Source organism: Eurosta solidaginis, chromosome 3 (genome assembly GCF_040869045.1).
Source record: "Eurosta solidaginis isolate ZX-2024a chromosome 3, ASM4086904v1, whole genome shotgun sequence".
NCBI classification, from domain to species: domain Eukaryota; kingdom Metazoa; phylum Arthropoda; class Insecta; order Diptera; family Tephritidae; genus Eurosta; species Eurosta solidaginis.
In genome coordinates, this window is record NC_090321.1 from 206,557,048 (window position 1) to 206,579,084 (window position 22,037).

A 22,037-nucleotide genomic window follows, 5' to 3' on the forward strand; every position below is an offset into this window, starting at 1 on the left:
GTATTCCCAGTAGCAAAAGAATTCAGAACTGAAAAAGGTAAGCGAGTTGGTAATAGGTTGCGGGGTGAGAGAAGAAACAAATTTCGTTTTAAAATCGTTGTTGTTATTTTGAACAAAAGTATTTATATCAAAGTATGTAACTCGGTAAGATGAACAGCTGATCAATTCATTTACCTAAGTATGTGAGTTGGTAATTCATATAATTGACTGGTTAATATCCACGGGTAAGCGAGTTGTTCAGGTATGAATTTCGTAGGACATCGCTGTGTTAAAATTCAGCGATGAATTCAGCAGTAGACCCTCACTTTGGCTATTACCAACTCATTTCCTATCTATTACCTTTTGTTACTGGTTTGTTTTATGACAAAACAATATCTTCAAACAATATGTATGAGTAATACGAAGAACACTCACATAGTGGCGATCATATGAAACCAATATTACTAAAATAAAGCGGACAATATGATAAACTTTGATTACAAAACAATCAGTGCATAGCCATAACGTAATCCAAAATAGTGGAATTTTGTATACAAAACGAAATTGGCTTGACTTAAGGATGAACCATAGAGGATCGTTATTATTTTATATAATGAGTGTAGCAAATTCTGCACGTGTATATACTTACCGGAGAATATGTTTAGATCAATGCTCGTATACCATTCGCCCTATATGTTGCATGTATATATTTGCCTCGATAAGCGGTTACGATTTAATATTGCATCCTAAAATGTACTTGTATGTAGAAATTATTCCGTGCATGCAACAAACAAGAATTTTTCTTTCAACAAAGCGGACAAATAATCAAAAGTAATCAAAAAAAATATAAAAAATAAAAATAAAAAATAATCGAAAAAATGAAAAATAATCAAAAGTAATCAAAAAGGCCTTTTTTATTACTTTTGATTATTTTACAATTTTTTTTGTTTTTTTTCAATAATCGGAAAAAATCATGATTTTATTTTTGATTATTTTTTTAATTAATTGAAAAGTAGTCATTAAACATAGAAAATAATGGCAAGTAATCATTAAATGGCGTTTAAAGAAAAAATCAATGGAACGGCTAATCATTACCATTATCTAGTAATCATTATTTAAAAGGACTGGTTTCAAAGTTTTTTGGTTCGCTCGGAAAAATGGTTGTCTTTTCAGCTTTTAAGTTTTTTTAAGTTCGCTCAGAAAATAAGAGTTACCTTTTGAGTTTTTTATTTTGCTAGGAATACAATAATACTACTTGGAGTTTTTTTTTTTTTGTCTTGCTACGCAAAAACTTTCTTTGTTTCTTTGAGTTTTTATTTCACTCATTATATAAGAGTTTTTTTGGGCTTTTTATTTCGTTCAGAAAATTTAAATGTTGTTTTTTTAGGTTTTGGCTTCTTTTGGAATATAATAATTATTCTTTGAGCTTTTTATTTTTATTTTTTTTTATTTTTTTTTTCGGAGTATAAAAGTTATTTTTTGAGCTTCTTGTTTCGCTCAGAAAGTAAGAGTTATTTGTTGGAGTTTTTTTTTTTATTTCGCTCCGAAAATAATAATTATATTTTCGGATCTTCCGTTATTAGCCATCCCTGGCATCTACAAAAGTAGAGAATATGTGAGTTCAACATTAGTTAAAGCTCACATTTTGGCAGTAGAAACAACGATCAACGCCAATAAATTAACAAAAAAGGGCAAACATGGTGCTGGTGACATTTTGTGCGTACACTTTGTGCGCCCGATCAACTTTGTGCTTTACATTTTTTTTCTTTTTACTTGGAGCTCGACTTTAACTGGGACTGTGGTGAAGCGATAAGCAGCAGCCGCCAAAGTTGTTCACCCAATTGTGCGCCAAGTTGTTTCAGCGTCTGTTTACGTCGCTCCCAGCGATTAGCTCCCAAAACAAAACAAAAAAGAAGCACATAGCACATGCAAAGCTTCCTTTCGAGTTCAGCTTCTGTAGTGCTTTTTTCCGTCTTGAACCATTCTGCTGCTTTCGTTTTGAGTCTTTGCTTACTGCGTTGTTGTTGTTGTTGGCAAGTTTGTTGCACGGTTTGGCTACATAAAAGGGCAATTTCATTTTAGTGCCGCGGCCTTGTATAATTGGATCCGAAGACAGCGGAATTCCTTTGAGTATAAGCGACTTTAGCCGCGTTGTTGCCGCGCTTTTTTTCTCATTTTCTTAATTTTTGACTTTGCACAACATTTTGATTTTCATTTTATAATTTTTATTGTTGCTTTTAGTATTGAACAATGTTTTTGTTTAGTTTGTTGTTGTTAACTTATTTTTATTGTATTCAAGTTTTTTTTTTTGTGACTCGCAAACTCGTGCGAGAGTGGGTCGTTGGATGCTTAATAATACTTGCATACAAGTACACACACATACATCAACACTATTTGGTCATCTTCGTATGTTCAGTTGTTGGTGTACTTTTCTGTAGCGTGAGAACTTTTAAATTTTATAAGAAATGTCAATTTTGTAGCAACAAATTGCAAATACGCACACACATACACATCTGCAAATTGATTGACATGACCAAGAAATGCATATCTAGTTTTTTTCTTTTATTGTTTAAGCGCATCGCAAATTGACGTGATGATTGGACAACCAATTTTGCTAGCATGACTCATCCTTAATGATGCTTTGTGAAGGCTCGTGAGGACTTGTATATAGGCTAGTACATGGACCAAGCTGACACCAGAAACAGATACATTGAAGCAGCAACATACCGGCACTCTGATGTTGGTGAATGTACTCAGCAGCATTATAGACGTTGTCCTGCCCTAAATTTGGCCTGTCTGCATACATTTTAATAAGCTTTTCCCATCTGACTCTGCCCTCCCCCCTCTTCACTTTTTCCTAATCCTTTTATTGGCTTCATCTATCTCCATCTTAGTCTCAATCTATCTCTTTCTCAATCTCCTTCTCTCTTTTCTCTTCTCTCAATTCCTTCTCATCCTTCTGCATCCCTTATTGTCTGTCCCAGAGGGTGGTATGTATTTTATTCCAGTCCCAGTCCCAGTCCCCCTCCTAGTCTCAGTCCCAGTACCACTCCGAGCCTCAGTCCAAGTCCTAGTCCTAATCCCAGTCCCAGTCCGGCTCTGGATAATATATTACTCTGTACCAAAGCACTCATCAACAGCTTTCATTTGATATCCATATTATATAAACACTGTATAGGCTTTCACTGGCCCACGTTTTGGCCTATATCTCGAGACCCTGTACCTGTAGTAACCACCGCGTGAGGTTTACGCAACTTGTGTGAAAGTTTTGAACAAAATCGACCGACGCATCTCTTTAAACACCGGCGACCAACTAACACACATTTTAGCCTTTCTTTTTATATATATAGATTTTTATTTTTCACTCTTAACTATAATATTAAAACGAAATACAGATTTTCGTTGCTTTTGAAATTCGGCTTAAAAATTGTGCATGGAACAACTGAAGACTCTCCTGAATTAAAAAAAAATGTCATAGTACCTCGAAATCGCGGGCCCCCTCAGAAACCCTCACCCTCTCGGCGGGCCTGGTGATGTGCTATACTTGATATCATTCGCTATACTATTTTATATTGATTAGCAGGTTGTTTAATTAAACACCAAGCAATTGCACGGAAGTATATCCGCACCACCTGAAAATATTAGTGCCACTGCGTATACGTAACATTTTATTATTACGTATAAACAAATAAAAAAAATTGCAATAAAATAATATTGCGACTATAAACTGAGATATAACCTATCCTATATTTCAAGTTTGATCAAACTACACACGGGGTGCAAAACAAATTCAAAATCGGTTCAGTAGTTTAGGAGTCCATTGGCCTCAAACCTGTGACACGTGTTTTTTATATATTAAGATATATGTGTGAATGAAGACGTGGTTGATAGAAAAATAATTATGCAAAAAGGAAGCTATGTAATCGTAGCAAGGTTAGATTAGCTGCCCTGGTAAGGGAAGGTCACATCATCAAGATCTGTTGTGATACCATATAAAATAGAACGATACGAGTACTGAGTGAATAGTATCGATAATTTACCTTGATACTTATTCCCGATACTTTACCAAATGCCGATGGTCTACATGCTTAAGATCAACAAATTTCTGGCCATTAACACCATAACTTGATCGTCGACGATGCGGTAAAAGCTGCGCATTTAACTTAAACCGACCTTTTGATAATGGTGGAATGGGGGACAATTTCTGCATATGGTGGCAAAAGAAAAGTATGTATGTGTTTCCTCCATAAAATTTCAATACATTTTAAATTGTCATGCAACAGAATACTAGGTTCAAACACACACCAAATTGGCAATTTATACTATTTGGGCAATTTATTACGCAATTTGTCATATAATAAATTGTAATAATAAATTGTCAATTTAAAAAAAATTGCGTAATAAATTGTTTCAAACTGCAAATGCAACATTGTAAAGTATGTTTATTGAGTATATTTAAACGTCAGTTACGCATGGCTGAACTATATGGCTGGCGCATCTCATCAGCTGATTTTATGTCTTTCATTTCACTGGAGTAGGAATTGTCAAAAGAAGATGGCAAACTCAAAATGAAACCAAAACATTGAACACATTTTCTTACAACATACAAAAATTTCAAAGTTGTATGTTTTCATTCCATTTCATTCGCCTAATAATGTGCGTGTTCATTTTGACAGTCTGAACAAAGGTATGTTCTTGCTGTAGAGATGAGCCAACCATCTATCAAATTACTATTGTGTAAGCTAAATCGAGTTGTATGAACAGCACTCAATTCAAGTCGAAATTTCCTCAATTTATTTTTCTGTTTGAACATAGTAGAACTTTTTGGTTTCAGTGTGACATTTTCTTACAACATCGTCGCCGATGTATCCGTCCGTCCGTTAACACGATAACTTGAGTAAATTTTGAGGTATCTTGATGAAATTTGGTACGTAGGTTCCTGGGCACTCATCTCAGATCGCTATTTAAAATGAACGAAATCGGACTATAACCACGCCCACTTTTTCGATATCGAAAATTTCGAAAAACACAAAAAGTGCGATAATTCTGGTAGCTGAGTTGAACTTATGACGCAGAATAGAAAATAAGTAAAATTTTCGACAATGTGCGTGGCACCGCCCACTTTTAAAAGAAGGTAATTTAAAAGTTTTGCAAGCTGTAATTTGGCAGTCGTTGAAGATATCATGATGAAATTTGGCAGGAACGTTACTCCTATTACTATATGTATGCTTAATAAAAATTAGCAAAATCGGAGAACGTCCACGCACACTTTAAAAAAAAATGTGTTTAAAGTAAAATTTTAACAAAAAATTTAATATCCCAGTATATAAGTGAATTATGTCAACATTCAACTCCAGTAATGATATGGTGCAACAAAATACAAAAATAAAAGAAAATTCCAAAATAGGCGTGTCTCCGCCCTTTTTTATTTAATTTGTCTAGGATACTTTTAATGCCATAAGTCGAACAAAAATTTACCAATCCTTGCGAAATTTGGTAGAGGCTTAGATTCTTGGACGATAACTATTTTTTGTGAAAAAGTGCGAAATCGGTTGAAGCCACGCCCAGTTTTTATACACAGTCGGCCGTCTGTCCTTCCGCTCGGCCGTTAACACGATAACTTGGGCAAAAAACGATATATCTTAACTAAACTCAGTATACGTTCTTATCTGAGCACACTTTGTATTGGTATAAAAAATGGCCGAAATCCGACTATGATCACGCCCACTTTTTCGATATCGAAAATTACCAAAAACGAAAAAAATGCCATAACTCTATACCAACAACGAAAAGAGGGATGAACATGGTATTTGGATTGGTTTATTGACGCAAAATATAACTTTAGAAAAAAACTTTGTAAAATGGGTGTGACACCTACCATATTAAGCAGAAGATGGAAAAAGTTCTGCAGGGGGAAATCAAAATCCCTTGGAATCATGGCAGGAATACTGTTCGTGGTATTACATATATAAATAAATTAGCGGTACCCGACAGATAATGTTCTGGGTCACCCTGGTCCACATTTTGGTCGATATCTCGAAAACGCCTTCACATATACAACTAAGGGCTACTCCCTTTTAAAACCCTCATTAATACTTTTAATTTGATACCCATATCGCACAAAAAAATTCTAGAGTCACCCCTGGTCCACCCTTATTGCGATATCTCGAAAAGGCGTCCACCTATAGAACTAAGGCCCACTACGTTTTAAATAATCATTAACATCTTTCATTTGATACACATGTCATACAAACACATTCCAGTGTTACCCTAGATTCATTTTCCTATGTAGTGATTTTTCCTTATCTTGTCTCCATAGCTCTCAGCTGAGTATGTAATGTTCGGTTACACCCGAACTTGGCCTTCCTTACTTGTTTTCTACTGATTTCAAACCGTACGATCTCATTAAAAAAAAAGGTTTCTGTACTTTTGGTAAAAATTCCGAAGTACTCAATTGGATCGATTAAACTCGATACCTTAGAGAATCACTTAGAGAATCGTAGCAACGATATAGTTTCTAGTGAGACAGATGTCGGACCTTGCATAAATCCTCTGAAGATCCAATTGTGTCACGACCGAAAAACTTTTCAGCTAGGCAAAAGAGCATAAAGTGACTCGATTGAAAATGCTCGCTAGTTTGAGCGAGTTGCCTTCTTAATAAATTGTGGAATTTTGCTCTTATATCTTTCTGCCAATTTAATGAAAGACTCTTAAATAAATTTTATATCTATACATAACGATATCAACATCAGGCTTAATGCTAAATGTTTGCTATGCTTTTCTATTTGCAAATAGGTTACTCATACGCCCCAGCGTACCGCTTTCTTATTAGTCGAAAAGTTGCAATAGCCAGATTTGTGGGAAGAAGTTTTGAAATTTGAGTTATTGCTTATAAAAACTTGTGCGGTGACATAAGGTCAACGGCTGTAACATTATTTGACCTTATGACCACTTTTAATGACCATAAGGTCCCTGACTTTCCGACTTTTTTTTAATTTAGCCTAGCAACCATTTAGGAAATTTGCTTTTCATCTTATGACCATTTTGCGGAAAAATCGTTACCAGCTGGACTTGTTTTTTAATCAGATTCTCTCTAGAACTAAGGGAAATTTAAGCAAAATAATCGCCGCAGACCAAAATTTGGAATAAATAATCTCGCAAATTTTTTTCATGTAACTGTTAGTTGAATAACATGCCCTTAATTCGGAGACAACCTCATCGGACCACTATTTCAATTTAAGAAGAAGCAAACCCGATTTTTTTGTATGGATTCGAATTCTATAAATTTCGCTTCTGAATTTGACAAGTTTTATACTCAAATATTTCCGTCCAAACCTGAGCGGTCTGTATAATACAGTGAAATTAATAAAAAGTGACTGTTAAGGTTTAATAGGTGGAGTTGCGAAAAATTTACCATAAGGCCATTTTAGAAAATAAGAGTTGACTTTATGACAGGGATGCACCTTAACGTCAAGCTAATCGTTTATCAAAAAATTTCCACCGTTTCCGTTGAAACACTTCGAAATATTATCGATAAAGGAATTATCAAGATAAATCGTATCTCGTTTTTAGCCGAAACGAAAAGCTTTCGTTAACGTTAAAAACGTTAACAAAAACGTGATACTTTATGTTTGAATTGTGCTGGCAATGCTATAGCCATGGTGAAGCCGTAAGGTGGTAACAGCGAGCGGACATACACACAAACTCCATGTAATTTGTTTGTGTAATTCGTTGGTGGTAATGTCAAAAATACTCTGAGAAATGTTCGTACTGTCAAAATTCATGAGAAAAGTTGCAATCAGTTTGGCTAATGCTTTCACCTTAATGACTCCGCCATCAATCAGCTTTGCCAGCATAGTTTGAAATTAATAATCAACATAAACGATTTGATTTCGTTTTGATATGGCAGAAAACGAAACAAAATCATTTCGTTAATTTGACGTTCTTAACGTTAATAAACGAAACGAAATGATATCGGTTCGTTGGTTAAGCATGCCTGCTTTATGACCATTTCAAAAAAACAGAATGAACATATTGCCAGTACCGTAAATATGGTAACCATTTGCTTTTGCCGTTGTGTCCATTTCAATTGGTAATAGCTTCATTGGACCTTATTATACTCAGGTGAGCAGAGTATATTAACTTTGTTCGCATAACGGTAATGCGTAACGGCATAAACTAATCGAGATAGATATAGACTTCTATATATCAAAATGATCTGGGTGAAAAAAGAAATTCATTTAGCCATGTCCGTCCGTCCGTCTGTAAACACGATAACTTGAGTAAATTTTGAGGTATCTTGGTGAACTTTGGTGTGTGGATTCCTGGGCGCTCATATCAGATCGCTATTTAAAATGAACGAAATCGGACTACAACCACGCCTACTTTTTCGATATCGAAAATTTCGAAAAACCGAAAAAGTGCGATAATTCATTACCAAAGACGGATAAAGCGATGAAATTTGGTAGGTGCATTGACCTTATGACACAAAATAGAAAATTATAAAAATTTTGGACAATGGGCGTGGTACCGCCCACTTTTAAAAGAAGGTAATTTAAAAGTTTTGCAAGCTGTAATTTGGCAGTTGTTGAAGATATCATGATGAAATTTGGTAGGCAGGTTACTCCTATTACTATATGTATGCTTAATAAAAATTAGCAAAATCGGAGAACGACCACGCCCACTTTTAAAAAAAATTTTTTTCTTTGAGTCAAATTTTAACAAAAAATTTAATATCTTTACAGTATAAAAGTAAATTATATCAACATTCGACTCCAGTAATGATATGGTGCAACGAAATACAAAGATAAAAGAAAATTTCAAAATGGGCGTAACTCCGCCCTTTTTTATTTAATTCGTCTAGAATACTTTTAATGCCATAAGTCGAACAAAGATTTACCAATCCTTGTGAAATTTGGTAGGGACATATATTCTATGACGATACTGTTTTCTGTGAAAATGGGCGAAATCGGTTGAAGCCGCGCCCAGCTTTTATACACAGTCAACCGTCTGTCCTTCCGTTCGGCCGTTAACACGATAACTTGGGCAAAAAACGATATATCTTAACTAAGCTTAGTTCCCGTACTTATCTGAAGTCACTTTATCTTGGTATAAAATATGGCCGAAATCCGACTATGACCACGCCCATTGGGGGGACTGTATTTTGTATTGACTGTAATGAAATATAAATACTAATCTACATAGTAGTTTCTTACCAAAAATCGGATTTTTACTAATTTTTAATTTTTCTTGCTTTTTACGTTATCACTATATATATTTAAAAAAAATGTTACAATTAAGTATTCGAATAAACGATACGTCGATTAGCAAAAGTTGCTTAGAGTTAATGAAGCCTTCTGCAGCTCACATTAGTTTCGCTGCTACTATAATGAATAATGACAGTAAGTCGCTTGCATGCTATGTTGAAATGAAACCTGCCCACAGCGGTCGGTCTTATATGGAGTTGGTGGCCAAAAATACTTCCAGTAGAGATATCAACGTGAAACTTTGGTCACGGCTTTACAAATATGTGATAATTATTTTTTCATAAAATTGGTGCGAGTGATACCTTTATACCGACTCACAACCACCCACTTGCACCGCATGCATACAAAAAGTAAGTAGATGTGTGGGGAAAAGTGGTAAGACGTGTCTATCGCATATACATTGTTTAATAGGATTCAATAAAGAAATTAAAGTTATTAAAACATCTTGCATACATAACTATAACAAAACAACAAACACACACAAAAGTTTACATTTGCATATCGTCGACTGGATAAAATAATGTCGTATGTTACATAGGAGCATATATAACATACGACAAAAACTTATCAGGGTGACGCTATCAGAAAACTGTCGCAAAACATAGTTAGTGGCAGAAAGTGGCAGCTGATGTTAACACTATAGAATCTTAAAACTTTGGCTAATAATAGGATATGAGTACCAACGTGAGGATCGGTGAGGAACCCAACTAAAACTTTAGCTGAAATTTAAATATTTGTGCAAATAAACACTAATAAAATCACTGGTGAAATTTTAAATAACAAAAAAAAAAAAAAAACACTAAAAACTAAAAACACTAAAATTATTTCAAAATGAAGTAAATACTTTTGACTTCAATATTCATTTCTACTTATTTCAATATAATTATATTTTCGGTATTTTTAAAAAGCTTAAACTTGCACCTTATTTTTAACGTGCTCACACTCCAAAAACCAACTAATACCATAACCTCAATTTTGAAGCTATTCTTAAAGAATACAGTTCGAATACAACAAAAACAAATATACCTTTTAAAGGCTTGTGCTAATAAGAGATACTAACGGCACATTTGGAGACAAACTTTTCATTTCGATTTTTTTATTTCTGGCCTATGGAACGGACCACGGTGTAGCCTAGCCGATTTTCAATCAACGCAAAAGTAACTACTCGCTTCGTCGATTAGTCTAATACCCAGTTGCAAACAAGAGCCTCCTAGTCGTTGCTCGATGTGTAAAACAAAGGTTTTAGTCTTGATGACGTCGTGTCGGTTAAAATATGCCGTAAAAGCACAAAATCTCTTTTTTCAACTGCTTATATAGACTTTGGTGGTTTTAAAATGAAACCCATTTAATTACTCCTATTTTCATGAGAAGTGTACACTGAAAGAAATGGTGCTAGCAAAATCAACAAATCGGTTCTGTTGTTCTTGACTTAACGGAGATTCGGTGAAATTGATCGAATAATGGTTAATTCGACCGAGTTCTTTGCCCAAGCGAACAAATTAGTTTAGTCATTTCAACAGAAGAGAAATTTTCGCTCTTAAGTTAACAAAATTTTGTAAAATTTACAGATTCCTGGTCAATCTAACTGATTTTTCTGTTAACACAACTGATCTTACAGGTCATTTCAACGGCGATCAACTGTCAATACATGAGCAAATTTCAAAGAGAATTTTACGCTCACTGCGCTCTCTACTTTGTACTTATGACGATAATGCCACTTGTTAAAAAAAAAAAACACCAAAATAAGAAAACCATCAAATCGAAAAAACACACAAAATGGGAAAACAACAAAAAACTAGTTTTTCAGTTAGCAATACAAAACGAAAAAACCCTTTTTAAAATTTACTGTGCAAAAAATTATGAGATACCGGGACACCTATCTATCGGGTACAATTTTGCAACTTCTCCTCCAAGCGAAATGCAAAATTGCGCCCTCTTGTTGCAAAAGTTTTGCTTTTTCCAAAGTTAGTATCATTTTGTTCAAAGTTTTTATGAATTTTCACTCACGCGAACGAATCTAATAAGATAATAAAAAACATCCTTTTTTAATGTTGATGTTTCCGACAAAATAAAAGTTTAAGTTGTTTTGGAATCGTTGCAACTTAAGGTGTTACGAAAATTAAACTTGCCGAATTACATGTAAAGTTACTCCAGTGGTGAATTACCTTCCTGCGATTAGATTCTTTACTTTTCTATAACTTGCAAGTTCTCTTTTAAAAATGTTACGTCAAACATTTATCCTACAAGTTTTGTTCGAAACAATCAAGTGTGGCAACTACATGCGAGAGAAGAAATTGAGAATGAGCTGAGCTGCAACTGAAAGAATTGAGAATCAGTTTTGTGACTACTATTTTCATTTCTATACTCATATGTATGTATATGTAGCAAGCCTGCGTATTTATGTATTCACATATTTGCGTATTTATATGGCGGCCGCATTGGTGTGATGGTAGCGTGCTCCGCTTACCACACCGAAGACCCTGGGTTCACACTCCGGGCAAAGAAACATCAAAATTTTAGAAACAAGCTTTTTCAATTAGAAGAAAAATTTTCTAAACCTAGTAAAACAAACAAGTTCTAGATTTAGATGCACACATTTTACCGTCTATTAATTTAAAAGTAGACAAATCTAAAGATATACGTTAAACTTACCCTTTCATATTGATAAAATGAACGACTTGGTCCTGCACGGCCGTACAAATATGGATAGTAAGCACCGTACATTACTTCAGGGCAGGACACTGCCATCGTCCAAATAATCCGAGCACTGGAATTTTTTCTAAAATTTCAGTTGCTGAAAATGTGTTTGTCAAATGTGCAGTTTGAAATTTTAAGTTGCAAGTACTTTTATTTTTTTAATTGCCATGTAATTACACTGATTATTAAGTTTGCATTTTTTTAATTAACTTTTCATCTGCCACTTTTCATGATTTCTCAAACACTTGTGTATTTCATTTTATTATGGACGTTTTCAAGTAACTATAAAAGTAATTATTTCGTGTTTGCGTTTGGCGATCTATAACTGTTTCTTAAAACTTCACGTTAACACACTAACAACAAACTTCATATATGAATGGTTTTCAATTAAACTTCAATTAAGTATGCACTGAAGCTCTAATTTTCATGTTACACTCTTTTTTCGTATACTTTTTTCGAGTTGTTTGCTTTTTAATTTGCCTTTGCCTATAAATGTGCGTGGCATTTTATTTTTGCATTTGCTATGCACCTAATTACAGTTGCACTCGTTTTGTGATGTTTTTTTGTGTTTAAACTTTTTTGTTGTTCCACTTTTTTATTGCTGCTATTTTTATACCCCGATGTAATGTGATGGTATTTTTCACTTGTTTAGCTCCGCTGCTGCAATGGCGAATTCCAGGAATGAAATCTTCGTGCCAATAGTTTTATTGCATATTACATACCGAGTATGGAATACATATATATGTATGTGTATAAAAGCTACAATAAAGTAAAAAACAAATAAAAATAAGTACACGTTCACACACAAAGCAAAAAGCACAGGTGTTGTATTTGCATTTTTTTTTTTGCACTTATATGTAGCACGCACACCCGATAGCGCGCAGAAACGAAGCCAGTATACGGCTTTTCTATTATTTATTCCTCTCTTTTTGCAAATTTGTATTTCTTTTACCTGTTTTTGTATTATTGTTTTGTGGTAACTATTTATTTGTTGCACTTATTCTCATGCAATTGCACAGAGGTAGGTGGGGTGTAGAGTAAGAGTTTGGAAACCATGTTTTAATTGCACACTTTATGCGCGTTTCTTTCTCTAGTATTTCTCTTAAAGCCCTGTTTTTCATATAGATGCGTTTAACTCAATCTAATTCATTGTGATTACATTGTACGTAATTTTATGGAGGACGGTAGATTGAGCGACACTGGCGCCCTCTGACATGAAACAGTAGCCAACTTGCAGCTTTTGTTGCAAGCAAAGCGTAAGAAGAAGAATGCGACATTTGTTTTGGCTATGAGTGTTTTAATACTTTGCAAGTAAAATTATTTATCCGACTCGTTGGGAACTACTCTAAGATTTTTCGCAATTAAAATTTATGCACATCTCGCCCAAAAAAAAAAACAAAAACAACGACTACCTCGAAGAAAACATTTAGCAAATGGCTACAAGTAACGAGTGACGTCTCTTATTATATGTATCCTCTTTGGTATAGGAAGCATGTTTAAAACATTGCTTCGCGAAATTTGGTATGTGAATTTGGCAAGACCAAATAAACTTCAATTGCCAAGTGTGAAGTTCCTTCATATTTATAAACGCAACATCTTGGTTCATTGTGGCGATGTCAAAGATGACTTGATACGCAACTCTCTCATTTTTTGCGCTCTCACGAGGGATTTATCTCAAATTTGAGCTGGCAACAATCACAGATAAATCCCTCGAGCCAGCTGATGCGGCTGCCAGAATAAAAAATGTGCCAGCTAAAATGAAAAACGGGCCAAAAATTCCGGTAAACTTTAGTTTGACCTACAACTGTAGAAATGGGTTCAAAAATTATGGGAAAAAGGATAAAAATACTTGTTTTAGTGTAAATATTATTAGTTCGAAGGCGGAGGGTAAATATTATTTCCCATTCAAAAGTTATCACTAAAAACAGGTTTTGTAAATATGAAGTCCCGAAGCAACCAGTCCATTTTCATCACAGAACCTGGAACGTCAGACATGTAGGATAAGCCCTGTCCATTAAATGATGTTAACTATTATATCATAGGTCCGATTTACTGAAATTTCAAAAGAATATATGGTTTTCACTGTGAGTTAAATGCGTTACAATATTTGAGTAATTAATTTAATCAAAATATAAATTTTACTTAGATTTGTTTATATTTGACTCTAACTAGTCGTATTGTTGTAAAATAAGTTTAAAGAAATGACTATTTTACGAGTATCATTTTATTAAATGATTGAAACTATTATCGCAGAAATGTATGTCAAAAATCCCCATATTCAGATCTATTCATTTTTGTTTGGAGTGGCATCATTGACAAATGTTATAAAAAATGTGCATTTTGACAGCGCTCTCTCGAAACAAAGAGTTGCAAATCCATTCATCTATAGCGATGTTACTGGAAGGCATAAGCTTGTGTTAAACTCATCTATATGAAAACTTTCATTGTGCCTTTACTCTTATTTTGATACTACTACAACTCTAAAATATGGTTTGCTAACCAGTGTTGCCAGAAAAAATATATTGGAGCTATAAAGTAGAAAGAAAAGAGCTAGAAAGAGTCACAACTAAACAAGCGAATTTTAGCCTCATAAAAATTTCTAAAAAAATTGGTAATTTTTAGCCCGATGATTTGATGAAACAAAAAGATTAAACTAGGTATGGTTTTACTATAAAAATCGCTTTTGATAATTATTATTTATTTACTTATTTTATTTATGTATCATTAATCAAACACACAACCTTAGGTTAATTTACAGTGTTTGAGCTTAAAACTAATTTAAAAATAACATTAAAAAATAAAAAAATTTTATTTTTCTGCCGATCACCCGGGAAATTTTTCTGTGGGCTTATTTAGGACATGCCTAGTGTAAAAAAAGCCAACCGGTAATCGCATATTCGGCGCTTTTTTTTTAGAGTCATTTGAACTTTTTAATTTTTGCAATTAAAGCTTTCTACGCGTTATTGATAGGGACATCTATTTTAACGCAATAATAGTCGTGTTTCTTTGCAAAATATAATGCAAACATTTATTTTATGTAACGTTACATACAATGGAAACAGTTATTTTAAACAAAATTTACAAAATAATGCACACTTTTGTTTGAAAGAACTTGGGAAGAAAATGGAAAAGAACACGCTCAGTTTTTTAAAAACTGTGTAAACAAACCACTCTTTGATTTTGATGAAGACATTGAAATAATAGAGTTGATTCCACCTCCGGAACTTCATCTCTTACTTGGCGTTATAAATAAACTTTATGAAAGCACGTTAAAAGAATTTGAAACAGAAAGCAATGAGTGAGGTAAAGAATGCCATGTAGATCGTAAAGTTTACTTCAGACAGTTTTCTTTTAATGGCAATTCCTGCAAAAAATTGCAGATATTTTGAGAGGAATTTCAGAAAAACATGGCCGTAAATGAATGTAATATGTTCAGTGTTTTCAAGATTTTGGTCTGGTAGTTAATTCTTGCTTTTCGCATAATCTAGACCTGCAATGCAAAGTGCATATTAATATATTTAAAACATGTTATGAAGACTTGGAAATTAGTATTACACCTAAAGTGCATGCTGTAATTGAATACGTGCCTTACTTTTGTTCAAAACATGGAAAAGGACTCGCTTTTTGGATACAGCAAGTTTTTGAATCTGTGCATGCAGATTTTAAAAAGACGTGGGTTAAGTACAGTGTTTAAATATCTCATCCAGAATACTCTAGTCTTTTATTGAGAGCAGTTTGTCAATACAATAATTGCCATTTGTGATTCAAATAAATTGGAGAAGCTGATTAACGAACTTTTGTGGTTTCAAACAAAAATATGTATTATTTTGTAAATTTTGTTTAAAATAACTGTTTGCATTGTATTTAACGTTACATAAAATAAATGTTTGCATTATTTTTTGCAAAGAAACATGATTATTATTGCGTTAAAATAGATTTCCTTATCAATAACTCATAGAAAGATTTAATTGCAAAAATTAAAAAGTTCAAATGACTCTAAAAAAAAGCGCCGAATATGCGATTTCGCGGTTGGCTTTTTTTGACACTAGGCACGTCCTAGAATAAGCCCACAGAAAAGTTTCTCGGGTGGTCGACAGAAAATTTTTAATTTTTTAAAACCCACCGTGATTTTTCAACTTTTTTATTGGCAAATGGGACAATTTTTGGAAAATCGATTCTCTTGCTATTTTTAGTAAAAATTTTATAAAGAAAACGAGATAAACTGTGGAGATATGCTGAAACTATCATGTCGTTAAAAAAATAAAAGCATTTTTTTCCTAATCAACTAAAAATATTTTATGTGTGCGGTTTTACAGCCCATAAAATTTTAGTGCAATAAAGTGCATGCTTCAAATATTTGAGAGTTCTGTTGATTTTTAATCATTTTTGTGGGGGTAGACTAAGCGTGCTCGTCTGTCATACTGAAAGTCATCTTTTTAAGTCCCGGGAAAAGCAGCATCGGAATGCTTTATACAAGTTTTTTAATCGGGATTTAGCGGGAACGCCTTTCAGCAGTGGTTTGGCTACCAGGCCTCTTTTTAATGAGCAGGTTTTAATATCGCACAGTGGTTAAATTGTACGGAATTTAAAACTGTACGGAATTTAAAACTGTCGGGGTTCCGAGGGCGCCGATAGTCATTTGTAACATGTTCTCTTCTAAAAAACTCAAATTGGCCGACGGGTAAGATTTGTCTATAGTTACAATAAACGTCTCTTGATAAAAGTTCGCAATATAAAACTAAAAAAATAATGTTATGTCAACGCTGATGTCTAAAATTGCTCTTTGCTATACTAGAATTAATTGCACAACTAGTTGTTAAAAAAGCTCATCTTGCTTGAAGTGCCTATATCTTTTAAAAGAGTATTCATCACTCCCCCTCAGCGTTCTACATATGTATAATCGAGCTAGGATTTTCTTAACAGTTCTCTGGTAGTCCCTTTGGAGAACTTAGGGATCACTTTTCACTTTTGAAGATAAAAGCTCCAAAATTCTTCAAAAGCACCAAAATGGCAACACTGTTGCTATCTACTGTTGCATTTAAGGTCGAGCCACAATGAAGTTTTTCATATAGATGCGTTAAACGCAATCTTATCTATGCCAGTAACATCGCCACAAACACGCAATATATGGCGTTTATATATGGGGTATTCCATCCCATTTCGACCAATTTTGAACCCGACCCCTTTAGAATTGGCTGAAAGTTTTTAATTTTTTTTTTATTTAATTGAAAAAAAAAACTTTAAACATTTTTTTGTATTTTTTCCGAAAAGTATATTTAAAACCAAATTTAAAAAAAAAAGATCCCAAACGGTGTTTTTTTCAAAATGCTATAACTTTTTTAAAAATTCACCGTTTTGGATCTTTTTTGTTTTTTAAAATTTGTTTTTAAATGTACTTTTCGGAAAAAATACAAAAAAAATTTTATAGTTTTTTTTTTAATTAAAAAAAAAAAAAAATTATCGGCCCACTCCGGGATTAGTGGGGATGATTGCAGAATTGATTGAAGTTTTTTATGAGAAAAAAAAAATTGCGAAATTCGAAAAATCTCCAAAAACTGAAAAATTACAAAAAAAAAACTTTAAAACTTTTTTTGTATTTTTTCCGAAAAGTATATTTAAAAACAAATTAAAAAAAAAAAAAAAATATCCCAAACGGTCAATTTTTGAAAAAGTTATAGCATTTTGAAAACAAAAACGGGTTTTTTTTTAAATTCATAACTTTTTTTGAGTTGGATGCAAAATTTGAAAAAATTCTGAAAAACGTCTTTCGTAAGCTAGAAAAAGAAGAAAAACTTTCAGCCAATTCTAAAGGGGTCGGGTTCAAAATTGGTCGAAATGAGATGGAATACCCCATATGTATATAAAGGAACTTCAGAGTTGGCAATTAAGGTTTATTTCGCCTTGCCCATTTACGTAAAAATTTCGTGAAACACTGGTATAAAGCATTCTCACTGTACAAGAAAAACACTTGCTAACATATTTAATGCCCTATTCATTTCTTAATTTGCAGTTTTTAACTGTGAAAAATTTAGGAAAAGTACCACCGAGTTGGAAAAATAATTTCACTTGCATAGTATGTAAGCACCCTTAGGCAAAGCCAATTTCGAATTGTTCTTATGCTTTGCTTGCAACAAAGGTTGTAAGATGACTATATTTTCCTGTCAGATGGCCGTTCTCCATAACATTGCGTTAAACGCATCTATATGAAAAACTGCTTATGTGACGGGGCCTTTATGCTGAGTTAAGACTCACAGTTTTCTTCTTTCTACTCATTAACTGTCGTTCACGCTCAATGCAATTATGATGCCCCCCAGCAGCACCTGCTGAACCGTTGTAATTTTCTCGTTTTCGCAATCATCAACGGTAACATCATCTTGGCCAACATCAATTGCACTGCAATTACCAAGAAGAAGAAGCAGTTTCGAAGTTGTATACATCTTAAGAAAGGCGCACCAAAAACAAAAGAAATTGTAGAATATCTACTTTTATTCGCATATCAATGTTTTTCACAACAAATTATAAATAATAATAAGAAATGAATTTAAGCATAAAAAAGCATTCATAGGAAGGCAAAGGGAGGAATCTGAAGTAAGTAAGTAGGTGCATTTAGTAACTAATTCCACCCTAATTGTAGTAATACGTCTCTTCCGTTATGAAACAAAGACTAACTGGGAAATCGCCCTTTCCATGAATGTCATAAGTACATACGACTGCAATTAACAAGCCCATATTTACATACATATTTGTTGAAATTTTTTAATGTGAATGAGAAAAGTTATAATGTACTTATTCATGACTTGAGCGCCATTTTTTCTGTGACCCTTGCATATTTAAGTATTGTGCAATAAACATTTTTGCCCAGTTCTCAGCTAGAAGTGTATTTTAAAGCTAACCTTGGTTTATGATCTAAAAGAAAAGCTCTTAACTCCATCTTAATTAAAATCTTTCTAAGATTTCTCTAAAATTCCTTACCCACTCTCTACTTGGTGCAGAAAAAAAAAAACATTTGTGGAATAAGGGGAAAAACCAGGTTCGTGCGCAAGGGAGGAGTGTTGGGGGTTCACACCCCCTCCCCCCATGGGCTTACAACGACTGAGTTTTTTTCATAAAAAGTGGTAGATGGAAGAGTGCACATTTTGACTGATAGCCAATAAATATGGTAAATGTTTCCCTTTACTCCCGTTTCTATTAATTTTTATCGCAAAACTAGTCTTGACAAAAAATGATGCTTACTATGAGCTTCCATATGTTCAAAACACCCTCCCCCCATAGACAATTCCTGCGCACGCTCCTGGGAAAAACATCTACATAAGTCGGGCTACAGAAATTGGCGAACATCGATTCGAAAGATTTGGACATGAAGTAATGAAAAGATGAAGTGACTTCCATACATCGCAAGCCTTTATTACAAATTTAATTTACTTAAGGGTCTTAGGTGGGGTTGCCAGATTTTTATTTCGGGTTCCCGGGACAAACCTGAAATTTGAGTCAAATTCCCGTGATTTTTTAAAATTTCCCGGGACATTTGAAAAATAATAAACACCTATGTATGTATGTATTTTTATGGGTTGCTCATTCGGCGAAATAATTTTTAAAGAGAATTAAACTTTTTAAACTCATTTATTTATAACAAATATGAAACAGGCTAACAATTAATACGTTTACTGTGTTTAAAGTGAATTCAATAATCTATGGATTCATTTTCCAAACGTTATTTTAAAACACAACACTTGCCCTGCAAAATGAATATTTAGGTGTGTGAAATGTCAAACATTGACAATGTTCGGAACCACAGTACCCTCCAAAAACGCGCCATGTCATCTAACTAGTAATTTACGGTCATTATGCCCAGTCATTTTAGTAGTCATATTCATAGTCACATTTGCATGGGCGAGATTAAATTTTTTCACCAACTCTTCGGTTTCGCTCCTATTAATGTGATCGTGCCGTGTGGCTGTGTGCGTTTTTGGTCACACGATTTTCGCAGGGTAGGGATGAATTTTTCTTCTTTACAGAGTTGCATGCAATATGATAATGAGCTGAATACAATCGAAGCCGCAAATATGGCCATGTTTCGTAGCAGATTATAATTTATTAATTTTGATATTGTGAAAATGCCGGGACATAGCATTTCCCGGCGGGACACTTTAAAATTTGTGAAAAATACGGGATTTCCCGGCCAATATGGGACATTTGGCAACGCTAGTCTTAGGAGAGAATTATATTTATAAGACGATTGCATAATTGTAATTTTTTTCGGGAATTTATACATTTATTTCATTATGTAATTGGCGCTTAAACACCTAAGCTATTTTTCCCGTTGCGTAACAAGTTGCGCGAGTCATCTCTGCTTTTAGATAGTAATTTCGATTGAGAAAATCAAGAGAGATCAAGTCTTCGCTCACGTTTCTGAAACAAATTCAGTGAACCGATATGAATAATTTCTGGGCCGCGGCGGTTTTATCAGTCTTTCATCTATCTTTGAGAGTTAGAACCCATTGTGTCGTAAATATTGAATATTTTATTATTAAAAGGTGACCTAATGAATTGTGAAGTGTGGCTCAAATCTAAAGTGGTTTTATAGTGGGAAATGATATTCCCTCAAAAAGACAGATAAACAAAATGGATCGAAAGATCTAATTGTTGATAAGATTATAATTATGTATATATTTTGTACATACCTACATAGGTATGTTTTAAAAATGCGTGTTTGTTTGTTTCCAAATAAGTAGAGTATACAATATTAATATTTCTAACATATTTCATATGAACATATCTGGCGGCCGCCGTGGTGTGATGGTAGCATGCCCCGCCTACCACTCTGAAGATCCTGTGTTCACTACCCGCGCAAAGCAATATCAAAATTTTTGAAACAAGTTTTTACAATTAGAAGAACATTTTTCTAAGCGGGGTAGCCTCTCGGCACTGTTTCGCAAGCACTTCGAGTGTATTTCTGCCATAAAAAGCTTGCACAATGAAAACTCATCTGCCTTACAGATGCCGTTCGGATTCGACATAAAACAAGTAGGTCCCGTCCCACCAATTTGTAGGCAAAACTAAAAGGAGCACGGCGTAAATTGGAAGAGAAGCTCGGCCTAAAATCTCTTCGGATGTTATCACGCCCTACATTAATTTATTATAATTTACGTAGGTACGTTATGTTGTTTCGATACTAGTAACTACGGGTAAATACTCTAGTACTTTGCTCTAATCGCTAATCTCAGTCCATTACATCGTTTAAGTATTTCCTTAGGGGTAACGAGTACGTGAGTAATACATATAAGTATCGACTACTGTTGTCAAATAACACCTTCCTGTATTTTTGTAACTTTTGTTCTGACAAATCTCGTCAAATTTTATTTAAAGATTTGCAACATTTGACAATGTTGAGTTTCCCTATAAAAGCGCCCCAAAAAATTTTCTATTTTGGGTGCTTTGCCTTTCACTGATTAATTAGCTCGCACAAAAAAAAAACAAAAAAAAAAAAAAACAAGTAAGGAAGGCTAAGGTCGGGTGTAACCGAACACTACATACCAAATTACAGCTTGCAAAACTTTTAAATTACCTTCTTTTAAAAGTGGGCGGTGCCACGCCCATTGTCCAAAATTTTACTAATTTTCTATTCTGTGTCATAAGGTCAACCCACCTACCAAATTTCATCGCTTTATCCATCTTTGGTAATGAATTACACTGTGCTACACTGATTTTACACTTTAATAGCGACCTAGTGTCCGTTGTAGGTCTTGATGAGTATATCAAGATGCCGTGTTTCAAAATTTTCTAACACCCCGAAATTTTCAAGTTGTTGTTAAAAAACTGTTTTTCTCTAACCTCGCACATTCAAAAATTCGTTTCTCCGTCATTTTTCCATCAATTTTTGATTGCTTAACAGTTTTGGAAAGCTGAAAGATAGGGCTTCAAAAATATAGATATTTGTCTACACTTCGTATAGCAAATTTTTGAGATTTTTTAAAAGTTATCTAAAATTTTCTCTTTTTTTTTTTTTTGTAATTTTTCAAAGTTTGACGGCTTTTTAATGTGTCATTTCTTTAATGAAACATTTTTTATCTTGAAAAGATTGAGATAATGTTCTAT

At 33.8% G+C, this 22,037-nt stretch overlaps 1 protein-coding gene across 1 annotated transcript in view; it reads right to left on the reverse strand.

The window, feature by feature from the left end:
* vg (vestigial) overlaps nt 1–22,037 on the reverse strand; it is a 140,495-nt gene that overhangs the window by 114,047 nt on the left and 4,411 nt on the right. Inside the window, 1 exon segment of the mRNA XM_067774823.1 lies at nt 11,898–12,701. Coding sequence (XP_067630924.1) covers nt 11,898–11,993 — 96 coding nt within the window. The 5' untranslated portion in view covers nt 11,994–12,701.